Genomic DNA, 26639 nt, shown 5'->3' with positions numbered 1-26639 from the left:
ACGAAACATCCATCACATTAGACCAGAGACGTGCGGTCAGTGGAGGCATCGTGAAAAATAATAAATGAAAAAAACTAGTAATAACATAAAATAAATGTGTCCACTGGTCTGTGCCATACATTTGTTTTCGGTACGATTCCAATAATTTTGATCATTTTTATAGTCAAAAATCATTAAATTGGCGCATTTCCTGTTCAAATACAGGGAGAAACGAGAGTTACTGCAGCGACGAGCCTCATCTCCCCTCGGACTGCGCTCTCCCTCACCTCGCTGGGTTGAGGCCTGCAATTGGGCCTGGATGTCGCCAATATAAAATTTACAGACACGTTTATGATACACTCTGACTTTCCACAGTCTGGCTAATATCTTTAATGAATATGTGTGACATATTTAGTCTTGCTGATCGGACATTAAACCGCAGTGAAAATGCACAGGGTGAGGCAGACAGTAGCGTGCCGCCCTGCAGCGGGCGCATGTGAGCCAAACAGGTGCTCGTTGCTGAGTACACAGAGGTGCCAATAAGTTGTCGACATCAGAAAGTCAAGGGCACTGCAGCGGTGGAATGATAATGGAAGATTAAGATTTTTAAAACTAAAAGAAAATAAGGCGGACTTTTACAAGAAAGTGACGGAGATTTTTGTGGAGAAGGACAGGCGCATGGACTTCATTTACAAATAAAGCTAAGACTATAAACGGGTTTCAATTTTATAAAAAAAAAATGGGATCAGAAAAAACTAAACTTTGACCTTAAATAAAATATTCTTTTGGTTTTCTTGTTATCCTTTTGTTGGACAGTCTATATTAAAATTGATTAAAGTATCAGAATTAGACGCTTTTAAAAACAACTAAAATTTTCAATTAAGGTCAAAATTGAAATTTGTTTTAATTTGTACACCACTCTATACTTTCCTACTCATTCAATAGAAATGAATTGTGGACACATTTAGAACACATGGAGGGCGAGGAGCAAGTGCGCTCTCTCCGCTCTCTTTCTCGACGGCTATAAATGTAACATTCTGTCTTAGCTAAATATGCGCCTTACCCGTCTATGTGTGTGTAAAGAATGCTGATGAGTTATGAAACATAACCAGCAGGCAGTGCATGCTGCCAACTGAGGAGTGAATAGGCTGCTCTTTGGGTTCATATATTTGTAAATCTGACTCTGAAGGAGTCTGTGCCTCACCAGCCATGAACCACACCGCACGTCACGGGTTACGTGCTATTAACGTTTTGGAAAAAGTGGACTAACTGATAAGATTCCAAACAATGCAAAGACCCCCCCCATGGTGTGCCTTCCAAAACGAGAAAAGTGATGGGCACTGTCAGTGACCTTCTCCACACTTGCTGCTGCTGTCCTCTTGTTTTTTGCTAGGAGACCCCTATGCCCTTCTTATGCTAGCAGCAGATCACCTCACCGCACGTCACTACATTAGACTGTGGTGAACTTTACGGCCCCGTTACACTTACAGTTAAGATGAGGGTTGTGGGACGGTTATCTCACTCGAAGGCCGTCTCGTGACTGACGCTGTTGACATTACCTGACCTGTGTCATGGGTATTGCAGGCTGCAGTTAGACCCTGCTCGCCAAACGTTCCTTTGGAAATCTGAGTAACAACGACAGAGGTGAGGCGTTCAACTCGCACAAATTCAAGCTCAACCCCAAACCAGAAACCAGCCAGGATGAGGCGTAACAGTTGGTCGCCTGGCCACTCCATCCCACCCCACAACATACACACACACACACACACAAGCAGCCAGTTTAGAATCATTAGTTAAGTTAATGCAGAAATCTTTGGGAAGGTGGGAGGAAAAGCTGAACAGCTGCAGAAAAACAATGCCCACGTGTGGAGGGCGTACAGCTTTCACGCGGAGAATTGAAAGCATGTGGAATTTGAATGGAGGACCCAGAACCCCTAAGGTACCCCCCCAAAATAAGTTGTAGCCTCATACACTGTTTTGATTTGGCTATGAAAGCCGCTGTAGGAATGGCCGCTCAGATGAACACTGGCAAAATTGAAGTGGTTAAAATAATAATAATAAGTCATGCCATTCCTAACATAGCCACCGGGTGTCAGTAGAGGGTAACAAGACTCGGTCTGCTGCTCGCTGATGCCATCGAAGTGTTAATTTCAGGAGAGATGATAATCAGAAGTGTAAGAAGACCCCCTCCGACCCAAGCCCGTGACAAATGTACACCCACGCCCCCCTCCCCACCAGCCGAGTCACATCTGCTCCCTTATAAGGGGATTGTAATGTACTCGACATCTTTAATTCACCTTCTCTCAAAAGTCAAGCCAAGGTGTTTAGTGATGGGAGGTAAAAAAGTGAAAGGCAGCACACGTGGGGAGATGTGGATTAGTGGTCATGGTGGGAGTTGAGCCGTGGGAACCGATGATAAGGACCACCACCCTCCACCCACCATTAATTTCAACAATTTTGTGACACTTAAAGGTCACATTAGAACAATAAAGACATTGCCAATCGAGTCAAATCATATTAAACACAGAAATCCAAGAGAAATTAGGGTTAGGGTTATGTATGGGACCAGAGCCTGGACACTCCGGTGGCATTTTGAATAAACAAATATTCCACTCTTTACCATTAGTTTTCTTACTGGTTTGTCTCTAAGAGTCCTTAGTAGTTCATGGAGAAAACCCGAGTGGCAATTTGGTGACGTGAAGTGAAGTGGCACTTCAGGTGGTCCCTTTGGGCTGATGGCCTCGAATATAAAGCACAAAGTCCCAGGCTCGATCCCACTGCTGAATCACTTCACCACCCACGTTCGTCTAAACAAGTGCCATGCACTCATGAAGTGGCTGACTGTGAAAGGCGCTGTATATACATTCACACCAGTGAGTCCCTTTGTCACTCTGTGTCCTGCAAGCGCTCAGCCTGCTTAAACACAGAAAGCACTGCCCTGTAACTGTAAAATCCAATAGGATGATCTTCACTATATAAAATAAGTAGCAATCCCCACTAAAAAAATCCTCATGTGTGACAAAGCACTTGGAAAGTACCTTGGGATGAGATGTGAAAGGCACTACATAAAGTCACAAATAGAAATTCCCACCAGGACTCTGAATCCTGCAAAAATAGCGTCTAACTGTGAAATCAACCAGGAAGGGGCTCTTTCTAAAAGGCACTATATTAAACAAACATTACCCCTTACCATGTGTGGCACGGAGGAAGTCCCACCAAAATTGTAAAGAATGGAAATAACTGTATAATAAATGCTGGGGGGTTATCACTATGTAAGGCACTATATAAAATCACCAGTAGCAATCCACATTAGCGCTCCCCTTTATGACCTTGAGACATGTAAGCCACTGCATGTAATGCCATTAAATTAAATGGGCAAGAAAGATGGCATATAAAACAATAAACAGCAGGCCTCACTAATAATCACGTGTGTGGCAAGTGTTGGAAAAGTGCCGTGGGATGGTGATGGACTATGAAAGACGCTATAAAAAACTACAAGTAGCAGTCACTATTCGTGATTCCTTGTGTCACTGGGTGTCCTGCTAGTGCCCACAATGTCAAAGCATGTAACTGTGATGTCAAAAGGGAGGGGGGGGTGCAACTGTGAAAAGAATGGCTGGTCTGTGCCCCCCACCTTTACATCATCATGTGGCAAACTCACGGATGAAATATGGACACAAGTGCAACAGGACTGGGGCTCACGATGAAAGGCACTATATAAAAACCACACGTAACGCTCTATCTGCCAATACAAAAATGTGCCAACAAGCGCCCTGCACCTGTAAAGACCCATCCATCCATTATCCAACCCGCTATATCCTAACTACAGGGTCACGGGTGTCTGCTGGAGCCAATCCCAGCCAACACAGGGCGCAAGGCAGAAAACAAACCCCAGGCAGGGCACCAGCCCACCGCAGGGCGCACACACACACACACACACACATTAGGGACAATTTTGGATCACCAATGCACCTAACCTGCATGTCTTTGGACTGTGGGAGGGAACCCACGCAGACATGGGGAGAACATACAAACTCCATGCAGGAAGTGAACCCAGGTCTCCTAACTGGGAGACAGCAGCGCTACCCACTGCGCCACCGTGCCTCCCGTAAAGAACCATGGGATGCTGTTTGTGACATATAAAACCACAGGTGCCATTCCCCTCACCTTTAACTGCCAATACGACTCTCAGTGACTCTGCATCCGGTAGTCTCGGACTGAACTTATGAAGCAGGCTGGCATGCTGTCCGCCACGAAAAGGTGCTTTTTAAAATCCAAAGGCATTGTGTGCCATCTCGAGTGAGTCAGTCTGCCCACGTTCACAAAGTCCTGTGCGCCCCCCGAGTTACATGACCTGAATATTGGTTATATTGTATAAACATGAAGGCAAATATTCAATAACTGCACCAAGTAGAGTGGATGGTGTCCACCAAATGAGTGGAAGGAGCGGGCATTCTCAGGAAGCAGATGGACCAACACAGTCCTGCTTTATCTGTTAAGCGCCCTGAGCGTGAGGTACAAAATGAAAGGTGCTACATAACAGCACAAAGGCTGACTTTTATTATTAAATGGGTGACACTTTTATCCAGCATCCGAGATACACTTGTTGTCATTTCTTTGGTTTCTCCAATTGGAGCACAGGCCAGGTGACGTGACTTGCTCCGGGTCACACTGTGTCACCAGCTGGATTTGAACCCACAGCCTCATGGTTTTAAAGTCTGAAGCCTTAACCACTATGACTGGTCCTGAGATGGTGTCCCTTTGTAAAAGTGTGACATAAAACGGGTGCCACATGGCACTGCAAGGCTGCACACTCAGTCCCCGGATAATGGCGAGCCTCACATACTCTTCAGTGTCTTCACCAGGACAGTATGATGGTGCTGCCCACAAATTCAGGGCCCTGCGTTAAAAGACCGTGACCAAGCACTATCCTTGTGGAGCCTGCATGTTCTCCTCACCTCATGTAAATCTTTATCTGGCTGCTCTGGATTTCTTCATCTCGGCTAACTGGTGTCTCTAAACTTGTCCAGTGCCAATGCCATCCTATCCCACAGGCCCTAGCCCCATTACCCGATACTTGGGACAAGCAGATCTCAAAATAGATGGATGCCTCAATTCTTGTATTATCTGCTTTTCAAGAATGTGTTTATATGAGGAAGCAGTGATGAGAGGTGTTTAAACACGCCCGGGAGCAGCTTGTCTCTTTCAGTTCATCCCAGGTGTGCCCGTGTGCCACTGCACATTCATACACACCTCTCACTCAACTTTCAGCCTTTTGTTTTGGCCATTTACTGGCTGGCAGTTGTAGGCTTTGAACTCAAGGGGGCAGCCTTCACACTCCAAAGTTTTTTCTGGATTTTTCCATTCATGTTCCATATGAGGAAGGCTTCACAAAAACAAAGTAACGTGTACAAAGTCCTTGGAGTGTGTCTCAGTCTGCACCCACTTAGTGTCCACCTGTCCACAGCCAGCGAAGTCAGCTGGCCACCACAGTGCACGTCTGGAGTTGTAGTCCAGGATCGGACAGACAAACACTCTTTATGTTATGGCCGAGCTCACATACACGAGCACAGGCGAAACATACGTGTGAAACATACGTGTGCTCCGGCTGCACAGGCGCAGAGATGCCTGCACTTCCTGTTTGGGAACTGAGGGGGACCGCGCCCTTTTCCTACGTGTCCACCTGCTCACCGGCACACCTGTGTGTTGCAATACACACACCGCTCACTTCCTGCACATTCCTGTCTGTCATTCCACCTGCCTATGGCAAATTTCTCTAACCCAACCCAAGCAGAGTACGCTGCCCCACTTTCAGCCTCCGGAGAAGATGAAACCCATCAGAGTGCGAAAGCAGTACTGGGAGTCAATGGCCGGGCAGAGGCCACCAGTGAGCAACACCCCACACACTGGGCCATACCACCACCCGGAAGGGATAGAGGGGGCCCGAGGGAGTCAGGGGAATGGAAAATGGGCAGAGCCTCGGAGAGTTCTAGAAGGACTAGGGGCAGCTGGGACCAAATCTGTCTGTCTGTCTGTTATATGCATTACGTAGTGCCCTTCATATCTATCTATCTATCTATTATATAGTGCCTTTCACATATCTATCTATCTATCCATTATATAGTGGCTTTCATACAGTGCATCCGGAAAGTATTCACAGCGCATCACTTTTTCCACATTTTGTTATGTTACAGCCTTATTCCAAAATGGATTAAATTCATTTTTTTCCTCAGAATTCTACACACAACACCCCATAATGAGAATGTGAAAAAAAGTTTACTTGAGGTTTTTGCAAACTTATTAAAAACTGAGAAATCCCATGTACATAAGTATTCACAGCCTTTGCTCAATACTTTGTCGATGCACCTTTGGCAGCAATTCCAGCCTCAGGTCTTTTTGAATATGATACCACAAGCTTGGCACACCTATCCTTGGCCAGTTTCGCCCATTCCTCTTTGCAGCACCTCTCAAGCTCCATCAGGTTGGATGGGAAGCGTCAGTGCACAGCCATTTTAAGATCTCTCCAGAGATGTTCAATCGGATTCAAGTCTGGCCACTCAAGGACATTCACAGAGTTGTCCTGAAGCCACTCCTTTAATATCTTGGCTGTGTGCTTAGGGTCGTTGTCCTGCTGAAAGATGAACCGTCGCCCCAGTCTGAAGTCAAGAGCGCTCTGGAGCAGGTTTTCATCCAGGATGTCTCTGTACATTGCTGCAGTCATCTTTCCCTTTATCCTGACTAGTCTCCCAGTTCCATCCCCATAGCATGATGCTGCCACCACCATGCTTCACTGTAGGGATGGTATTTGCCTGGTGATGAGCAGTGCCTGGTTTCCTCTAAACGTGACGCCTGGCATTCACACCAAAGAGTTCAATCTTTGTCTCTTCAGACCAGAGAATTTTGTTTCTCATGGTCTGAGGGTCCTTCAGGTACCTTTTGGCAAACTCCAGGTGGGCTGCCATGTGCCTTTTACTAAGGAGTGGCTTCCGTCTGGCCACTCTACCATACAGGCCTGATTGGTGGATTGCTGCAGAGATGGTTGACCTTCTGGAAGGTTCTCCTCTCTCCACAGAGGACCTCTGGAGCTCTGATAGAGTGACCATTGGGTTCTTGGTCACCTCCCTGACTAAGGCCCTTCTCCCCCGATCGCTCAGTTTAGATGGCCGGCCAGCTCTAGGAAGAGTCCTGGTGGTTTCGAACTTCTTCCACTTACGAATGATGGAGGCCTCTGTGCTCATTGGGACCTTCAAAGCAGCAGACATTTTTCTGTAACCTTCCCCAGATTTGTGCCTCGAGACAATCCTGCCTCAGAAGTCTACAGACAATTCCTTTGACTTCATGTTTGTGCTCTGACATGAACTGTCAACTGTAGGACCTTCTATAGACAGGTGTGTGCCTTTCCAAATCCTGTCCAATCAACTGAATTGACCACAGGTGGACTCCAATGAAGCTGCAGAAACATCTCAAGGATGATCAGGGGAAACAGGATGCACCTGAGCTCAATTTGGAGCTTCATGGCAAAGGCTGTGAATACTTATGTACATGTGCTTTCTCGGTTTTTTTATTTTTAATAAATTTGCAAAAATCTCAAGTAAACTTTTATTACGTTGTCATTATGGGGTGTTGTGTGTAAAATTCTGAGGAAAAAAATGAATTTAATCCATTTTGGAATAAGGCTGTAACATAAAAAAATGTGGAAAAAGTGAGGCGCTGTGAATACTTTCCGGATGCACTCTACCTATCTGTTATATAGTGCCTTTCACTCTATCTATCTATCCATCCATCCTCTTCCGCTTATCCGAGGTTGGGTCACAGGGGCAACAGCTTGAGCAGAGATGCCCAGTCTTCCATCTCCCCGGCTACTTCTTCCAGCTCTTCAGGGAGAATCCCAAGGCATTCCCAGGCTAGCCAGGAGACATAGTCCCTCCAGCATGTCCTGGGTCTTCCCCGGGGCCTCCTCCCGGTTGGATGTGCCCAGAACACCTCACCAGGGAGGCGTCCAGGAGGCATCCTGATCAGATGCCCGAGCTACCTCATCTGACTCCTCTCGATGTGGAGGAGTAGTGGCTCTACTCTGAGCTCCTCCCGATGACTGAGCTTCTCACCCTGTCTTTAAGGGAAAGCCCAGACACCCTGCGGAGGAAACTCATTTCAGCCGCTTTTATTCGGGATCTTGTTCTTTCGGTCACTACCCATAGCTCATGCCCATAGGTGAGGGTAGGAGCGTAGATTGACTGGTAAATTGAGAGCTTTAACTTACGGCTCAGCTCTTTTTTCACCACAACAGACCGATGCAGAGCCCGCATCACCGTGGACGCCGCACCGATCTGCCTGTCGATCTCACGCTCCATTCTTCCATCACTCGTGAACAAGACCTCGAGATACTTGAACTCCTCCACTTGGGGCAGGATCTCTCCCCCAACCCTGAGAGGACACTCCAACCTTTTTCAGCTGAGGACCATGGTCTCGGATTTGGAGGTGCTAAATCTCATCCCAGCTGCTTCACACTCAGCTGCAATCCGATCCAGAAAGAGCTAAAGATCACGGCCTGATGAAGCAAACAGGACAACATCATCTGCAAAAAGCAGTGACCCAATCCTGAGTCCGCCTAGAAATCCTGTCCATAAAAGTTATGAACTATCTATCTATCTATTATATAGTGCCTTTCACTCTATCTATTATATATTGCCTTTCATATCTATCTATCTATGTTTTTTTTATCTAAAAAAATTTATAGTGCCTTTTCTACGTGTCACTTGTTGCTTGACCAGTTGAGGCCCAAACACCCAGACGCCCTACTAAAAACAATACATGAAGTTTCTTTACTGAGGCGCACTGAAGGCTTATAGTTAAATGATCTTTAAAATTTTTCATGTTATTTTTTCAGTCACTTCTTGTGTAGAACAGGGGAACTCCTTTGGTCATTAAGCTGTGAAAAGATTCGCTGCTCTATGCCACTTTTTACATTTTTCCAGTAAGTGGTCTGGAATGTACTGTATGTAAATTGAGCATGTAAATATTTTAATTATAACATTTCACCCACAATAAACAGCTTGACATTAACATTAACAAAACTGGCCCAAAAATAAAACAGTTTACCCCAAATGCTTTAAATCGCAGGACAGAATTTAAGCCACCTCCGTCATACAGTATTTATTTGCTTGTATCCATTTACTATACAGCATATCGTCTTCCACTTCTATCTGTCTGTTTATATACAGTACCAAGTCTATCACTGTCTATGTTTTACATTGTGCCTTTCCTATCAAAGGGACTATTATCAGATATGAAGTATGTTTCATAGAGTGCTTTACCAATGTATCTATAGTACAGTGCCTTTCACTATCCATCAGTCCATCCATCCACCCATTTTCATAACCCCTTATCTGGGGGCAGGGTCAGGGGGCAGCTGGGACCTATCGCAGTAACCATCAGACACCCCTGGACACTTTCACTATCGATCTGATGTTGTTATACACTTGCCTTCATATGTATTCATCCATTTATTTTATATAGTGCCTTACTCATCTATTGATCTATAGTACTTTGCCTTTCACTGTCTACCTTAACTAATATTATGCCCATTATGTATCTGTTATGTAGTACCTTTATGATCTATTATTTAGGTTAGAGTATTTATTGTTATTGAACATAACATAAGTACCAAGACAATGAAATGCAGTTTAGTATCTAACCATAAGTGGAAATAGAAATGAATTGCAATTAATCAGATAAATAAAAATATAGACAGTAGTGAGGGATTGTACAAAGACAAGAGTAAGAGTACAGTATATACAAAAGGATCAGAGAGAGTTAAATAAAATATGAACAGTGTACACATCTATCTATCTATCTATTATATAGTGCCTTTCATATCTATCTATCTATTATATAGTGCCTTTCATTTCTATCTATCTATCATATAGTGCCTTTCATATCTATCTATCTATCTATCTATTATATAGTGCCTTTCATTTCTATCTATCATATAGTGCCTTTCATATCTATCTATCTATCTATTATATAGTGCCTTTTATTTCTATCTATCAATCTATCTATCTATTATATAGTGCCTTTCATTTCTATCTGTCTATAATATAGTGCCTTTCATATCTATCTATCTATCTATCTATCTATCTATCTATCTATCTATTATATAGTGCCTTTCACATGTACAAATCCATGGCTTGCCAGAGACAGCTGCAGTGATCTGCCTCCCCTTCCCTTTGCGAGGTTAATGAGTTGAGGCGAGGTTTACTTCGTGACTAATCATGAATCACAATTTCACCTTTTTTTGACAGCGTTCCTTGGCCTTTTTGCAGATGTCTGTTTTAAGTTAGCGCTTGTACGCGTTGCCCCAGTAGTCACAGTTTTTATTATTTATTTTTTATTTTTTTTTTTTAAACAAACCAGCTGCACTCGTGTGTTTCTCCACGAAGTCTTGTCTTAAAAATAGCACAGCCCTTTCTGTAACGCAGAGAACAGCAGAGCTGTTTCCTCTTTCTGTACTACGTGAAGATCTGAGGCTTGATCTCCTCCAAGTGTAGCTCTTAAGATGCCTGTAAGTTGTGTGTTGCTGTTTTTTAGAAACCGTCCAAAAGTTCTGGACCAGTGCAGGAGTGCTAATGGAAGGGCACCGGCATTTATAATGGCAGTATTCTGGTGAGACACATTTTATTTTACCATAAAAGAATAGTAGAGAAATGTGCCAAATAAAAATTAGCAGCAGTCACAATGAAGAGCTGACATCGTCAGAACAGAATATCCAGTGTGTAAACGATGAACACAAGGCAGGACTGAAGCAACAGACCGACCAGTCATCCTCACTTCTATACACTTTTCCTGATGAACATCACAAGGTACCTGACGTAAAGATCTGAGAAGTAGCGAGTCCAACAGAGTGCAATTGGGGGCCACCGTACCTATGAGGTCAGTCACATGACGTCCCAGCCTCACAGAACACCCTCAGCGTCCGTCATGAGACGCTCATCATGTTAGTTACACTGTGGGTAACATTAGGGGTGTGGGAAGATGATCTGACTCATCAAAAGGGCGTTTTGTGACTGACATGGTGGGCATTACCTGACCTACGCCGTGGGTACTGCAGGCTGCCGTCAGACCCATCTCAGTGAGCCAAGCCATTAACACAGAGACCCCACCTTGACCCATCTGTTAAATTTGTCAGTTCAGAACAAAATGCAAAAGAATAAAGGCAAAAGAGTCTCCGCTGGGTAGTCTCGTGGCCTCTGAACCCCTGCAGATTTTATTTTTTCTCTCCAGCCGTCTGGAGTTTTTTTTTTGTTTTTTCTGTCCTCCCTGGCCACCGGACCTTACTCTTATTCTATGTTAATCAGTGTTGTCTTATTCTAATTCTTACTTTGTCTTTTATTTCTCTTTTCTTCAAAGCACTTTGAGCGACATTATGTGTATGAAAATGTGCTATAGAAATAAATGTTGTTGTTGTTGTTGTTGTTGGCTGGGATTGGCTATTTAGTTAGGATATAGTGGGTTGGATGATGGATGGATGGACCCTGTGTTTGTTTTCCCCCCCATAATTACCTGACACTTCTTTTTTTTCTAATGAAACCCCTTTTTAAAACTTTAGCCGTGCTTCTCATCACATTTATTTGGAGTGGTGCCTGGAGAAGCTCCTTTGGCCAGCAGGTTTTTACTCCAAGACCCCTTCTCCCTGTTTCAACATGGTGCCCTGACAAGTCCCTATGCTTTTGGGGATATGGCGACCATAATCTGCCGTGCGAACAAAGATAATTAAAGCTGCATTGAGTGAATGTGCAGGTGTGCCGTTCTCTTCGAAATAAACGCGTCTTCATAGCTGGCAGTGGCTCGCAGTACCAGCATTTTTGGTAAGAAATCATTGAGACAGAAAACAGGTGGTGTGTTTTTCAGATTGACTGCCGTGTCTGTCTCAGAGAGACACGTGTGATCAGGCCCGAGAGTGTGCGGCAGGCGTTAAATCTTTCAGTGCGATGCCCTTTAAGGGCACACAGCATTGTGTAATCGCAGCCTGTTTACACTCCCCGACGAGCTCTCCTGGCACGAGATACTGAACCAGGTGGGGGGGGGGTGTGGTGTAGCAGCAGTGGGCTCACCCAGTGCAGGCTCCAATGGTAGGTCTCTTGGAGTGCCAGCTTTGCTTTATTGAGGCTTCCATGTTACGACATCTACGTCTAAAGAGGACAAAGTGATACGGTGGTTAGCGCTCATGCCTCAGGGCACCGGGGATGTGGGTGTGATTTACAGACGCAATATTCATAAATATTCTGAGTTTATGTAAGACGCAATGACATCCAAAAAAATAAAAAATAAAATAAAAAACTGGTCAGATTACCTGAAGACGCTCACTTGGCCTGGTATGAGTAAGTGGCATGTACAGTATGTATTCTCTGACAGGATGCCATACTATTCCATTGTACTACTTCTACTTAAACCCAATGCCTCAAAGATAAGCTCTCCACAACCCTCAAACCGATTAAGTGACGTCAGAAAATGGAAGGCTGGATTGAGGACAGTGGCGTTGCCAATACCCTCACCCAAACCAAATCTTAAGCTGGGCAGTTGGATTTCTATGGCCGGGCACTAGTCAGTTCTGATTTCTCACTATTATATAAAACTTATATAAGACTTTTTCAGAGAGATAATTTTAAGTCCCGCGAGACAAGACTTTGTGCCAAGGGATGAATTGAAAACCTAACAGTTCCAAGTGGGGGGCGGAAATAAAAGACAAAGAGTAGAAGACAAAGTAGAACGTCGTAAAGAGGTTCAAAAACATTGGCATGATACACATGCAGAGCAGGTTAGAGATTATGAAAGTACTAAAATTCAAAAGTCTCAAAGAATTGATAATAAAGATGGTTCACCGACAAAAGTGCGATAGACATATGCGCCCTGACAAAACCGCGATGGACAAATGAGCGCCAACAAACCCGCTAACTGGTTTTCGACAAATGCACGCCGACAAAATCGCGCGAGAGGCCAAGAGAGTGGGACGCGTACGTGCGCATTATGTACACATTATGTGCTAGGTTATAACTGTTATAACTGCTGATGGCATGCTGCGAGCAAATAACTCAGTTGAGGGTTGGCATAAGGCGTCGTATACAAAGCGGAATTACCAGCAGTCAGGCAGCCAGCAAGTCTAAATACGCTCAACTATCAAGACGTCTTGCTGCAATTCTTCCTACATATGCAGGGCGTGATCTTAAGGACTATCTGAGTGCCGTGTCTCATAATGTTGACTTCTAAAATAAATATTATTATATATGCTTTAAACTAGTAATTCATATTTAATGAAACTTTCGCGATTTTGTCTGCCTGATTTTGTCGGTGCGCATATGTGTATCGCGCAAATGTCGGGTCACAAATAAAGATCACATTAGTGCAAACATATGGAAATTATTACTCAGTGAAATAACGGGAAAGCGAAAAGAGATCGAATACGTGGACATAGGTGATATGACAGAAGTATGTAGATCTTGTTCGGCTTTACAGTTTAAGTTGGAGACTTGTAGATCGTCTAATTTGTGTTGCCATCAGGGAGAAGTAGCGTTTCTTCCCAATGAAGAGGCGTATCTGCAAGAATGAAAAGATTTGTTGTTTGGTGAAAGTGAAATCCCGCGAGAGAAAATTTCAAGCTCCATGAGACAAGACTTTATGCAAAGAGATTTGGAAAAGTCCCACCAACATCTAAAACATTCACAACCATTTGTGTGAATGCTATTGTCAGACACAGTTTGTGTGGAGAGAAAGAAACGATATTCACTCACGGGCAGTTATGTCACTCGGGTAGAGTGGTGGCTGTGAGGCTAGGGATCTGCGCTCGGAAGATTGCCAGTTTGAATCCCGTAAATGCCAAAAGGGACTCTGCTCTGTTGGGCCCTTAAGCAAGGCCTTTAACCTGCAATTGCTGTGCGCTTTGAGCAGTGAGTGTGAGAGATGGCCGGCAGCTTATCCCAGCCAATACATGCAGGCCGCTAGATGGAGTCCTCCCTGCAGCATGGAGATGCCCCGGATTCCTGCAGGGCATCATGGGAGATGGAGTGTGACTTCACAGCCCTGCTGGGTGCCATGGGTGCCATCGGAGGACGTTGCAGGGAGACACCGGGATTTCTATTTTCCCTATAGCCCGGAAGTACCTGTGACTTGGGAAGAAAAATGTGAATCTTCAGCTGACCCGGAAGTGCTAGTGAATCACGTGGACTGAAGGACAGGAGCACTTCCGGGTCACAGACTATTTAAAGGACTGTGGGAAACCCAGCAAGCTGAGTCGGAGTTGGGAGGAGGTGTGACGGAGCTGCTGGGTGGAGAGAAGGATTGATTTATTGTTATTGTATTGTTATTGATTTATTGTTCATGGTGGTGGAGGTGCTTTGGGGCACTTTATTGAAGAAAATAATTCAAAATTATTTCTTGGTGCTTTTACCCAGAGTCTTGGACGTTCTGTCTGTGGGTTTGGAGGAGCAACAACGCCCCCTACTGTCACATGAGAAAAGCACTATATAAATGCAAAGAATTATAAAGAATTATTATACGTTGCATTGTCACCATGTAAGTCCAAACACGGAATGCAATACTGACAAAAAGGTAAAAGAGATCGAATAGATGGACGTGGGTGATATGACAGAAGTATGTAGATTTTGTTCGGCTGTAAAGTTTAATTCGGAGACTTGTAGATCGTTTAATTCGTGTTGCAATCAGGGAAAAGTAGTGTTTCTTCCTAATAAAGAGGCGTATCCGCGAGAAATAAAAGATGTGCTGTTTGGTGAAAGTGAAATTCTGCGAGAGAAAATTTCAAGCCCCACGAGACAAGGGCTTACGCAAAGAGATTTGGAAAAAGTCCTGCCCACATAACTGCTCACACGGTTCAGTCATTTCTCATTTGTGTGAATGCTATTGTCAGACACAGTTTGTACAGAGAGAATGAAACGATATTCACTCACGGCAGTTATACGTTGCGTTGTCACAATGTAAGTCCAAACACGGAATCAAAATTCAAAATATTGACGAAACAGTAAAAGTGAAAAGAGATCGAATACATGGACATTGGAGATATGACAGAAGTATGAAGATCTTGTTCGGCTTTAAACTTTAAGTCAGAGACTTGAAGATCATCTAATTCATGTTGTCATCAGGGAAAAGTAGTGTTACTTCCCAATGAAGAGGCGTATCCGCGAGAAATAAAAGATTTGTTGTTTGGTGAAAGTGAAATCCACAAACACTATTAGGCAAAATTTCCAAATCTACAATAATCTGTTTTCATTCGCACCATTCAATGCTCAAAACGTAGATTTACATGATTCAGGACCATACGCTATGAGAGTCCTGCAACAGTTAAAGCTACGACAAGTTTAATTTTGAAGAAACCAATTCACTCAGGTTTATATTTATGATCACGGAGAAGCGATGCAACATGGAATCAAACGAGTTAAACGATTGGACGTATTAGAAATTCAACAGCCAATAATGGATACAAATCCATACGACCAAAAGTATCGCACTTTACACGAAATTTGTCTGAAAACATTGGACAAAGAAGTTTTCTTGGGTCTCTGTATGAATCCGAAGGATTACGCTCGCATATACAGTATAATAAACCAACATGTGACGAATTGTCAGCGATAATAGTTTCGAAAGACGGAGATATCAAAGACAGAGTTGATATTCGGGTTTATCCAAAAGCACAGCACGATTTGTTGCAAGTGGCAGATCCGGGAAATGACGAGAGCGCAGGGCCTGCACCAGGGGTTGGCGAGTGAAGCGAGCAGGGGGCGCAGAGACCCCTAGTCTAATATAAAATCAAATCAGTCCCCATCTTGTTTCTGAAGACTATTCTAATAAAGCACTTATACCATGAGGTAATCAAAGCCACACAGAATATGCTGAGTACAAACTGCCAGCTCAGCCTTCCAGGTCTCCAAGCTGGAAATGTCACCCACAATTCCCTCCATTGTTCTTTTAATACAGGCCACCACTGAGTGTTGTTGAGCTCAGTCAGGCTGAAAATCAGCAGTCATAACTGGCCTATACTACAATAGAGATGATATGTCAAGGGGGCACACAAACACTTGCCTGAGCACCTTGTAAGGACGTCTGTGTTTGCATCGTCTTGGTGGGGCTGGAAGAGGTGCAGAAAAGTTGGTCATCACCCTCAGCTGTGACTCAGGAGACGGCCTCAGGCTCACCAAGATCCACTGAGGTATTCTTAAGGTAGTAAGGGAGTGGCTACCCACCGCTGTGCAAAGTGTCAGCCTGCCAAGCAGAATCAGCTTGCTGGGAAGAGGAGAGACCCTTGCAGTTAGAAGGTTAGTCAGTCATCTGGAGCGAGTGGCTTAACTGGTGTGATGGACAACACCCATGGGTGGGCTTCCTGGGTGGGAAAAAATATGGTTCCTTATGTGTATGGGAGGCCAGCCCAATGCCACCACCACAAGAAACAGGGCAGGGATCTCACCCAGTAGACAGGCAGAAGATTTGCTAGAGTGGGTACACTAGCTGGGTTGGGCCCAGGAACAATACATGGCCAGGAGGACAGTATAATGGAAGGACATGATGAGACTATGGGCTTCCCCAACTCAATAGCAGGCAGTTTCTCTGGGCAATTGTACCCATGCAGATACCCACAAGGCACGCTGAATATTATAGACCTCTGGAACACAATTGTCGGGTGCAGTGTGGGGCCACCAGGGGGTGCTACAGAGATTCCTCATCCCTGTTTTATGGGAGATCCATTTTACCTGGAAGTGCTTCCATCGGGTCTGGGATAAAAGAATCTGCTCAGGCAAGTCACAGTTGGGTGGGAGTGGACAAAACGTGCCTGGCAGGTGAAGAAGGAAAAGAGACAACGTGAAGAGATTTGTGTTAATTACATTTCTGAAACCTTTGTGGAAGGAAGTTGTGAAAATAAAACATTTTTATATTAACAGGACTTGTGTCTGCATGAGGTGTGGTACTCTCTGGTGCCCTCTAGGGTCCACACTGGCTAAGACTGTTATTTTTCACCCTGTGTGTAGGGCATGGACCCAAATTTGAGCTCCTGAAGCCCAGTGGGGACACACTCTGAAGCAAGTGTCACCAGCCTGAGCAAAGATGAGCCAGTTGGCACTGAGGTGACGGTGTCTATCTGAGAGTGAGCGACTCTTTAAAAAGCAACCCCGGGGGTCCCCCTGCTTCACTGCCATACTCTGCCAGGCTTCCCACTTAAAGAACCAGGGATTCCCAAAGAGTGTGACATTAACTCAAGGACACTCACTTCAGGGATCAGTTGCCCCGAAAAACGGCTTTCTCAAGTCTCTTCACTCGCTGAACACCCCAGTGTGCTGAGTGCTGTGGAGCTTATGGAACGTAAAAAAAGAAAGTGTCAGGAAAGTGTGAATAAATAAAATGACAACGTCTTTGAAGGAAACAAAAAAATTCAAGGTTTACCTCAAAGCTGTTAAACTGCCCAATCTGGAGCACACAGCTAAGAGTCCCGCAGGTGTTATTGCTGTCTGAGTTTGTGTGCGAAGGCTGGCCACATGTGTGCCGATGGACTTCCAGACTTCGCTAAGCTGTGTATCTTGCTAAAATATAAAAAAATATAAAATATAAAATAAATATATATATATATATATATATATATATATATATATATATATATATATATATAAAATATAAAAAGACAATTTCATTAACCCTTCCATAGGCATCAAGAGAAGACTTTCAATAACAACAGGAAGGTCAATACAAGTTTGGCAAACACAAACATTCAGCCGTGTTTGCCCGGTGAAATATTCATTAATTACAAATACCGTATGAAGAAACACAAAAGACAAAAAGACAAACATCATGCAGTAGATACAAAGACATTCACATGGACACGGTGGTTTAACGTGAAACTTCCAACTGTGCTAGGTTAGCCACACTCTAAAAAGGTTCATTCCACTGGCAAATGATAAAAGAAGATGTCTGAGAACAGGTCCATCACAAGTGCCACCAAGGAAGAGGAGAAGCGAAAGTGGAAAAGACTGACTTACAGTCGATGAAAGCAAATACTAAATTATACAAGAGAGCAAAACAAAACAACCTCGGCAACAGCAGCGCTAACCAAGTAGGCTGGCCTGAGACGAAGAGTGTGCGGCCTTGTCTGTAATACGGAGGCTGAAAGCCTTCTGCAGTATTAGCAGGTGGATCATTCCGAAGTTTTGGTGCCCAATACTTGACAGAGTCTACTAATTTGATTTATTCATGGAAAGTTAAGAAGACCTTCACCTTGAGAGTGAATTGTACACCATGGTATGGTGGCACTAACAAGTGCTATGAAGTAAGGGGAGGCTAAACCATTTATTAATTTATATGTTAGAAGGAAGATTTCTAAATCAGCTCAAAACAAGCCATGTGATTTAAGAACTGGCATTACATGAGCATATTTCTCTTTGTTGCAGTTAGGATCTTTGAGTTAGCTGTAGACCATCAACTGCATGGTTCCAACAGTCTGGACAAGCAGTGTTACAACTGCGTCAAATGAATGAATGAGACTTTGAGAATCCTGCGGCTTAAAAAACCACCTTCAGTTGGCAGCAGATCTAAGCTGCAGAAAGCTGGTTTTAGAGAGGACAAACAGAGCTTCACTATCCTCTGTAGGCATGACAGTAATCATCCTGAAAAGCTACAACAGCAATAACTAAAATCAAATCTGTGACAAACATATCAGGTATAATGAGCTGCCTCACAATATACCAGGCCTTTCCTGTCTACCTGTCTGATTTTATATTCTGTAAAATGCCTTTCCCATCATCTTCTCATTTTATATGGGGGATTATCTATCTATCTATTGTGATATATGGCCGGCAGCTCATCCCGGCCAATACCTCCAAGCCGCCAGATGGAGCCCTCCCTGCGACGTGGAGATGCCCTGAATTCCAGCAGGGCATTATGGTATGTGGAGTTTTAATGCACAGCCCTGCTGGATAACGTCGGGGCCCCCAGGGGACGCTGCAGGGAGGCCCAGAGACTTGTATTTTCCCTACAGCCCGTAAGTACGTCCCAGTCGCACGGACAGAGGAAATGACGTGCTTCCGGGTTGAAGAAGAGGAGTTTTTACCTGACCTAGAAGTGCTGGATAATCACATGTACTGAGGGCTCAGAAGCACTTCCTGGTCAAGGACTATAAAGGACTGTGGGAGATCCCAGACGTGCGAGCTGAGTTGGGACGAAGGGAACAACGCGTCTGGGAGTGGAGGATTATTGCTTATTGGTTATTATTTGTGATTTATATGAGTATTGTGGAGCGGAGGGTGCTTTGTGCAGTTGATTATTATAATAAAGTCAAGAATTGGACTTTTATCTGGTGCCTGGCATCTGATCCGAGGGTTCATGGGGACGACAGCACCCCCTATCTGTCACAGTGGCGTAGTCATCCGGATTCTCTGGCCGTCGGTTTGGCAGAGCACCTGAACAAAAATTTCTGTGGACAGAGAATGCCAAGAAGACAGCGTCAGGACATGCAGAAAAATCGCCAGAACCCATGATTTACCAAGTCTGTCATGGGGAAGAAAAAGGGTAAACAGAGTGACAGCACCAGCGGAGGTTCCACGCTCGTCATGGACAACATTCGGGATGAGCTGAAGAGCGGCTGCACGAATCAGGAGAGGCTTCCAGGGAAGGACGACTACGCCACTGTGACAGATTGGGGGTGCTGTCGTCCCCATGAACCCTCGGATCAGATGCCAGGCACCAGATAAACGTCCAATTCTTGACTTTATTATAATAATCAAGTGCACAAAGCACCCTCCACTCCACAATACTCATATAAATCACAAATAATAACCAATAAGCAATAATCCTCCACTCCCAGATGCGTTGTTCCCTTCCTCCCAACTCAGCTTGCACGTCTGGGATCTCCCACAGTCCTTTATAGTCCTTGACCAGGAAGTGCTTCTGAGCCCTCAGTCCAGCACTTCCAGGTCAGGTAAAAACTCCTCTTCTTCAACCCGGAAGCACGTAATTTCCTCTGTCCATGTGACTGGGACGTACTTACGGGCTGTAGGAAAATACAAGTCTCTGGGCCTCCCTGCAGCATCCCCTGGGGGCCCCGACGTTATCCAGCATGGATGTGCATTAAAACTCCACATACCATGATGACCTGCTGGAATTCCGGGCATCTCCACGTCGCAGAGAGGGCTCCATCTGGCGGCTCGGAGGTATTGGCCGGGATGAGCTGCCGGCCAATTATCACACTATCTATCTATCTATCTATCTATGTAAATGTGATGCTGCTGACTATACTAAAATTAATAACTATCTATCTATCTATCTATTATATAGTGCCTTTCATTTCTATCTATCTATCTATCTATGTAAATGTGATGCTGCTGACTATACTAAAATTAATAACTATCTATCTATCTATTATATAGTGCCTTTCATTTCTATCTATCTATCTATCTTTTCTCTTTCACTATTTATCTATTATATAGTGCCTTTCATATCTATTTCTCTCTCTCTGATATAGTCTGTTTCCCATCTATCTATCTTCTATAGTGCCTTTCATTATCTATCTGGTTATCAACTGTATCTATCATGTTACACCATCTTGTGCTATAATATCACTTACACAATCTGACTACCACTTGATAAAAATAAGTACAGAAGCCTGCCATTGAAAGGCTGGCCGGAGAGAGCCACCTACCTAAAACAACACGTGTGAAACTCTGCTGAATTCCTCCATATTTATTCTATAACATGCTGTCACTCTTTTTAGTAGATCACTTATTGTAACTTTTCAGCGCAGAGTGCGTTTATAAATGGTGATCTCCATTTTCCACTTTGTGCCCTGCCCGGCCTGGCCAGTCTAGGTGTGACAAGTCCGGGTGTAACCCACCCACATTATTATTACCTTTTGTTTTGCTTGATGACTTTACCTGAGACTTTTGTTCAGAGCTCTCTCTTTCTTCTGGAGTTTTTGTCTTTTCTGTCCTCCCTGGCCATCGGACTTTACTTTATTCCTTGTTAATTAGTACTGCCTAATTTTTATATTTTTTTCTTTCTTCATCTTGTAAAGTACTTTGAGCTCCATCATTTGTATGAAAATGTGTTCTACAAATAAACATTGTTGTTGTTGTTCAGCCAGCAGCCCAGTTGGCAGGTCCTTTGCGGCCCTACCTTGTGCACCGGTGTGCAGGTATAAATCCACTTGTCGTACTGCCACAAACCCAAGTTTTACAAATGTGATCTTCTAGCCTGCTTGTTCATGTGAGGGTCATAGGCAGCCAGTGCCCATCTTGACAGGATGCCAGTCCTCACAGTGGGCCAATGTATATTCACTACTTAGCGTAACACACACGCCTTTGAACTCACAGAAAGGAAAAAAAAATGATGGTCTACGTAAAAAGACAATGAGTCACAGATGTGAACTCCAGAATGTAGTCTGAGACTAAAAATAGGAAAGCAATGGCCAACTGGATTACATAGAAATAATAAGTGAATATGAACTGCTGGGCTTGCTGACGTCTGATCTTTACTGCTTTGAATGAATTATAAAGTTCCACACATCAGTGGTGCACCGCCATGTCTGGGCACTCCTGCCCCTCACAGACCTTATCCTGGTGTTTTTCTGCGCTTTGGTCAGGATGGCGAGTCACGCGGTGTTTGTTTACAGACTTTTATTTCTGCGCCGCATCCAGGGTTAACAATTCTGTTTTGCTTCTCCAAAAACAGGACGTACCGTACATGAAACAGTCCTGTAAGACAAACAGCAATTGTCCTGACAAGGCTAAAACAAAACTTCAAAGCGTCGAGGGAATGACAATCTCCAAAGCGAGTGTTTGCAGAAATGAAAGAGGAAGGCTGTGACTTTAAGAAAAGAATCCTAGAAATGCAGGCCTGGAATGCAAAGATTCCCACCGCGGAGCTCCCAGGTGTGAGGCGTGTCTCAAACTCGATAAACACACGCGGTGTGTGCAGCTCATGGCGCAGCTGGCACTGCGACACACTTACAGGACACAAAGAGCACCCTCAATGTCCAGACCGGAGCGGCTCACTCACCCTCTCTGTTGTGATGGGGTGCCCAAGGGTGGGATGTGTTTAAATTAAAGGGCTGGGCAGGAGTGATACGGGGCACACTGGAAACCGCGAAAGTGTGTAACGAGTGGCTGTGGTGGTCATATGTAAGACGCTATAAAGTACCCACATTATAATGTACAATATAGCACTTGTGAAATGTGAAAGGTTCTCCATTATATAAAGTAAAATGTTCTTACAGTGCTAACTGTGAAAGACACTTCATGATGATGGTATTCATTGTCTAATGTATAAAATAAATCAATGTGAAGACTTCTAAAGTGTGTGAAATGACTTGACATGGCAGTCATATGAAAGGCACCGTATGAAGTAAAGTACCCAATAATGGGGCTCACTTTGTAGTATGCAGTAAAAAGTACCTTAGAAAAGTGAAAGGCTCAGCAGTTTATACAATAAAGTAGAGTTATGAGACACGATATGAAATGACGGCGCTCACTGTGAAATGTTCAAAACAAAATGGTCAGTGTGACAACAGCTACGGTCTATCAAATAAAGTCGCTCTGTCACGGTGAGCATTGTGAATGGCACTATGTGAAATTAAGGGCCTGGTGCCCACTGTGAAATGACAGAGCATTTTAGAAAAGTGGCCAAGTGTGAGCTACTAACGTGTACGATGTGCCCTGGTATGGCGATAATGTGAAATCAAGAACCTGATCATGGTGCTCACCTGCTAGTGTAGAAGACCCTCAAAATGTCAAATGTTTGGCATTAAATGAAATAAAATTCCTTGTTATGGTGGTCATCATGAAAGGCACAATACAAAATGAACTGATGCCCTTTCAAACTCCCCATGGTTGGTAGTCTACAGTTATGAACTGCAACTAAAGATGGCAACTCAAAGTTATACTTGTTTATACTTTAGATTCATTTTAATACAGAAATACAGTGACGTGCACACAGCAGAGCCTCACACACACACACAGGTACGCACACACACAGACACACACGCACACTCTCACTCACACACAGACACACACGCACACTCACACACACTCTCACTCACACACAGACAAGCACACACACACACTCAATCACACACGCACACACACTCTCATGCACACATACACACACACACACTTTCGCTAACACACGCACACACACACACTCACACACACTCAGACACAAGCACACACGCACACGCAGACATGCATACACACACACTCACTCACACACACACACACAAGCCAAACCAAAATGTCAGCACTTCACTGGTGGACTCACTGGCACACCACAGCCTTCTTTCAGCCCCATCATCCTCCCCCTCCTCCTTCTCCTCCTCCTCCTGCTGCTCTTCTCCACCACACAATCAAACAAAAGCAAACAATATTCCGGTTTATTCCTGCTTGGACCAGAGCTCTTGATAGGTTTATTATCGGCTATAAAAAGAAATTACAGTGCAGGAATTTTGTTTTCAGCATTCCTGATGCTGGCCGCTGTGTTGCAGAGATGAACTCCATCGGCTGCCATTGCCGAGTTGCTGACTTGGTCCACTTGGGGGACATTTTAACAGCTCCCACACTGCCCCCGCTTGTGCATCTGTGAAGGGGGTACTTTCTCCTTTTTTGCTCCAAAACAATGCTTTGCTTGTCCAATGTGGCTACTTGAGGATGAGATGGTAAACCACCTAAACTTTATGAGATGAACTGGTTTGGGGGCCATCAGTGTGCATTAACATGTTTAAGATGGCAACTTGCACAGTAAACACACAACCAACTCTATTAACACAGCAGAATCCCCTCATTGCTCAGATGCCACCCGTCTCGGTCTACTTTTGGTGAACACGCAGTGGCCACCAGTCAACAGTATTAAGCTGACTGATGGATTCTTGAAGATGTAACTGTGTGATTATTAAGCCTTCAATTCCTGCTCTGCTACGTCTTTGTGACTTAATGTGCTTTGGGTCACTGACTATTCACAATTCAAAGGGTGGGCTGATCCCACTTCTCACACCAGTGTATCAATGACCCCCTCGTCATCCAGTCTGAAACTAGCACTGCTACAGAAGAAGCATGGTCATCTCCTGCATAAGCTTGATATTGTCATATTGGCTGCTCTTCATTACTTTTTTGTGGGCTTTTAGTGAAAGATTTGGATAAAGAATTCGTCAATTCTTTTTATTACTATGTATTTATTTTTTGCTCTTGTTATATTTAAGCCACGGTTCATCCCCTGACTGGGGTCCAAATTCCTTTTTTTATGTATTTTTTGTTCATCTTTGAGTCTTCTGTTTATGTTAATATGGTTGCTCATTTAGTTTCTGTGTCTCACTGTATCTTCTATTATCTCCTGTGTGTTTGGTGGGTGCTTCCCCAAGAGGCAGGGTCACCTGCCTATCACCATCAAGGGGGCGACCCTCAGCCCTATAAAGCCTGAGAAAACAAGCAGTCCCTTGCGGTTCATTGAAGGTGCGGGTGTCCGTGTGTTTTTTTTTTTTCGGATTTTGACCGTTGTGCTCTGTTTTTTTGACCACTCTTGGGACTTGTTTGCCTTGGATGGTCTTGTTGTTTCAGGCAACTCCTTTAGCCCTTTGAGCTCCCTGGAGCTTACTTTTGTCAAAGAGCATTTTTAGACCTTTTCTTTTTAAATATCCTGTGGTCGCCCTTTTGTGACTTGCCGGGGTTTGAAGGCTTTCCCCCTCTAGTGGGCATTTTGAGTCATTTTTGAGACTTATTTCGCTTAGGAGCCTCAAGTTCATGACCACACTAAGGAAGCTATTGCCAAGATTTGTTCTTCTTTCTAAGACGTTTCCTAGAAGTTGAAATCTATTTTGCATTATTCTGCAACACTATTTTATTTACAGCCTCCAAACCCCTCAAACCCCACTCTTCAATTTCATCTGTGTCAACCACACTCACTGGAATAATAAGTTATGGCCTGTGTTACACACACGTGCTTGGGGAGCAGCTAACGGGCTCAATGACGCCATCCATGCCACAAATATGATTGTGAAGTTTGCGGATGATACGACCGTGGTGGGTCTCATATCAGACAATGACACAGAGAGGAGTTACAACACCTAGCTCTATGGTGCTCGGCCAACAACCTCATCTTAAACACCAGCAAGACCAAAGAAGTCATTGTGGACTATAGGAGGTCCAGAAGAACAGAACATGCTCCTAGATTCATACATGAGGAGGCTGTAATGTGTGTGGACAATATCAAGTTCTTGAGTATCCACATCACATCGGATCTGACCTGGTCTTTGAACACATCTCACCTGGTAAAGAAGGCCCAACAAAGACTCTTCTTCCTCAGGAAGATGAGACGTGCTGGATTCTCCTCTCAGCTGCTCACAAACTTGTACAGATCCACTATAGAAAGCATTCTCTCTCACAGTATGACAGTGTGGTATGGCACAGGACAGGAAAGACTTGGCACAGGTGGTTTGGTTCTTGCCTGTGCGCCCTTGTGCTGGCTGGGATTGGCTCCAGCAGACCCCTGTGACCCTGTAGTTAGGATATAGCAGGTTAGATAATGGATGGATGGATGGATGGACATTTCTTCCACTTCTCAATCCTTGAGGCTATGGTGCTTCTGGGAACACTCAAGCCTTTAGAAACGATTTGATCCCCTTGCCCTGGTCGATGCCTTACCACAATTTGATCACGGAGGTCTACAGAGAGTTCCTTAGACTTCAGGGCTTGGTGGCATGCAGTGTGAATTGTGGACCTTTCGACAGAGAGGCACACGTGTGCCTTTTGTATTTTAGTTTTATTTGCCACAGGTGGACTCCAATCAAGTTCTAGACACATCTCAATGAACCCACTAAAGCAAATAAGATGCCCTTGAGCACAATCTGAGGTGCCACAGCAAAGTGTCTGACTACTAATAGAAATGAGAGATTTCAGTCAGTCATTTCCCCACCCGCTATATCCTAACACAGGGTCAATCACAGGGGTCTGCTGGAGCCAATCCCAGCCAACACAGGGAGCAAGGCAGGAAACAAACCCCAGGCAGGGTGCCAACCCACCGCAGGACACACACCAAGCACCTAACATGCATGTCTTTGGACTGTGGGAGGAAACCCACACAGACACGGGGAGAACATGCAGACTCCACGCAGGGAGGACCCGGGAAGTGAACCCGGTCTCCCAACTGCGAGGCAGCAGCGCTACCCACTGTGCCACCGTGCTGCCAGAGATTTCAGTTATTTTTTTTTATTTGTAATGAATGTGCAGACCTTTCTGAAAACTTGTTTTCACTTCGTCATTGTGGGTTATTAGGTGTAGACTGGTGGGGCAATATTGGCAAATTTGTCCATTTTAAAATTACATCTACAACAACATAAAGTTTGTGGAAAGTGATGGGGCCTTGAGACTTTCTGAATCCACGGTAAATATCAGACCGCCACCGTGTGCCCGTATGCAGCTCCCTGCGTCCAGAAGACAATCACAAAAGTGGACATTTGCCTGCTATTTTCTCGATTGTATTTTAAAGTTTCTTTAAATAAAGTGCTTGCAAGTCAGTCCCTCTCCTGTAGTTCCAGGCTCAGTGAAATACAGTATAAAGTGGAGTGGTTTTTGACATCGCGTGTTCTCAGGTTTTTAATAAAAATCTAATGCTAGATAAAAGGTACCTCAGGGAGT

General features: G+C 44.3%; 1 protein-coding gene across 4 annotated transcripts in view; it reads right to left on the bottom strand.

Annotated features, from left to right (window-relative positions):
• Nucleotides 1–26639, bottom strand: part of LOC120541205 (protein Hook homolog 2-like) — a 154203-nt gene that overhangs the window by 63692 nt on the left and 63872 nt on the right. For 2 of the 4 annotated variants that reach the window (XM_039772628.1, XM_039772629.1), the window contains exon 1: nucleotides 16074–16252. In XM_039772628.1, coding sequence (XP_039628562.1) covers nucleotides 16074–16139 — 66 coding nt within the window. In that variant the 5' untranslated portion in view covers nucleotides 16140–16252. Of the gene's footprint in view, nucleotides 1–16065; nucleotides 16267–17418; nucleotides 17556–26639 lie in introns of those variants that run through there. The other 2 variants (XM_039772627.1, XM_039772633.1) reach the window with 2 other exon arrangements.

This window comes from Polypterus senegalus, chromosome 12 (genome assembly GCF_016835505.1).
Source record: "Polypterus senegalus isolate Bchr_013 chromosome 12, ASM1683550v1, whole genome shotgun sequence".
Taxonomy (NCBI): domain Eukaryota; kingdom Metazoa; phylum Chordata; class Cladistia; order Polypteriformes; family Polypteridae; genus Polypterus; species Polypterus senegalus.
Note: the sequence above shows the minus strand (reverse complement) of the source record. Positions and strands in the feature narration are given on the sequence as shown.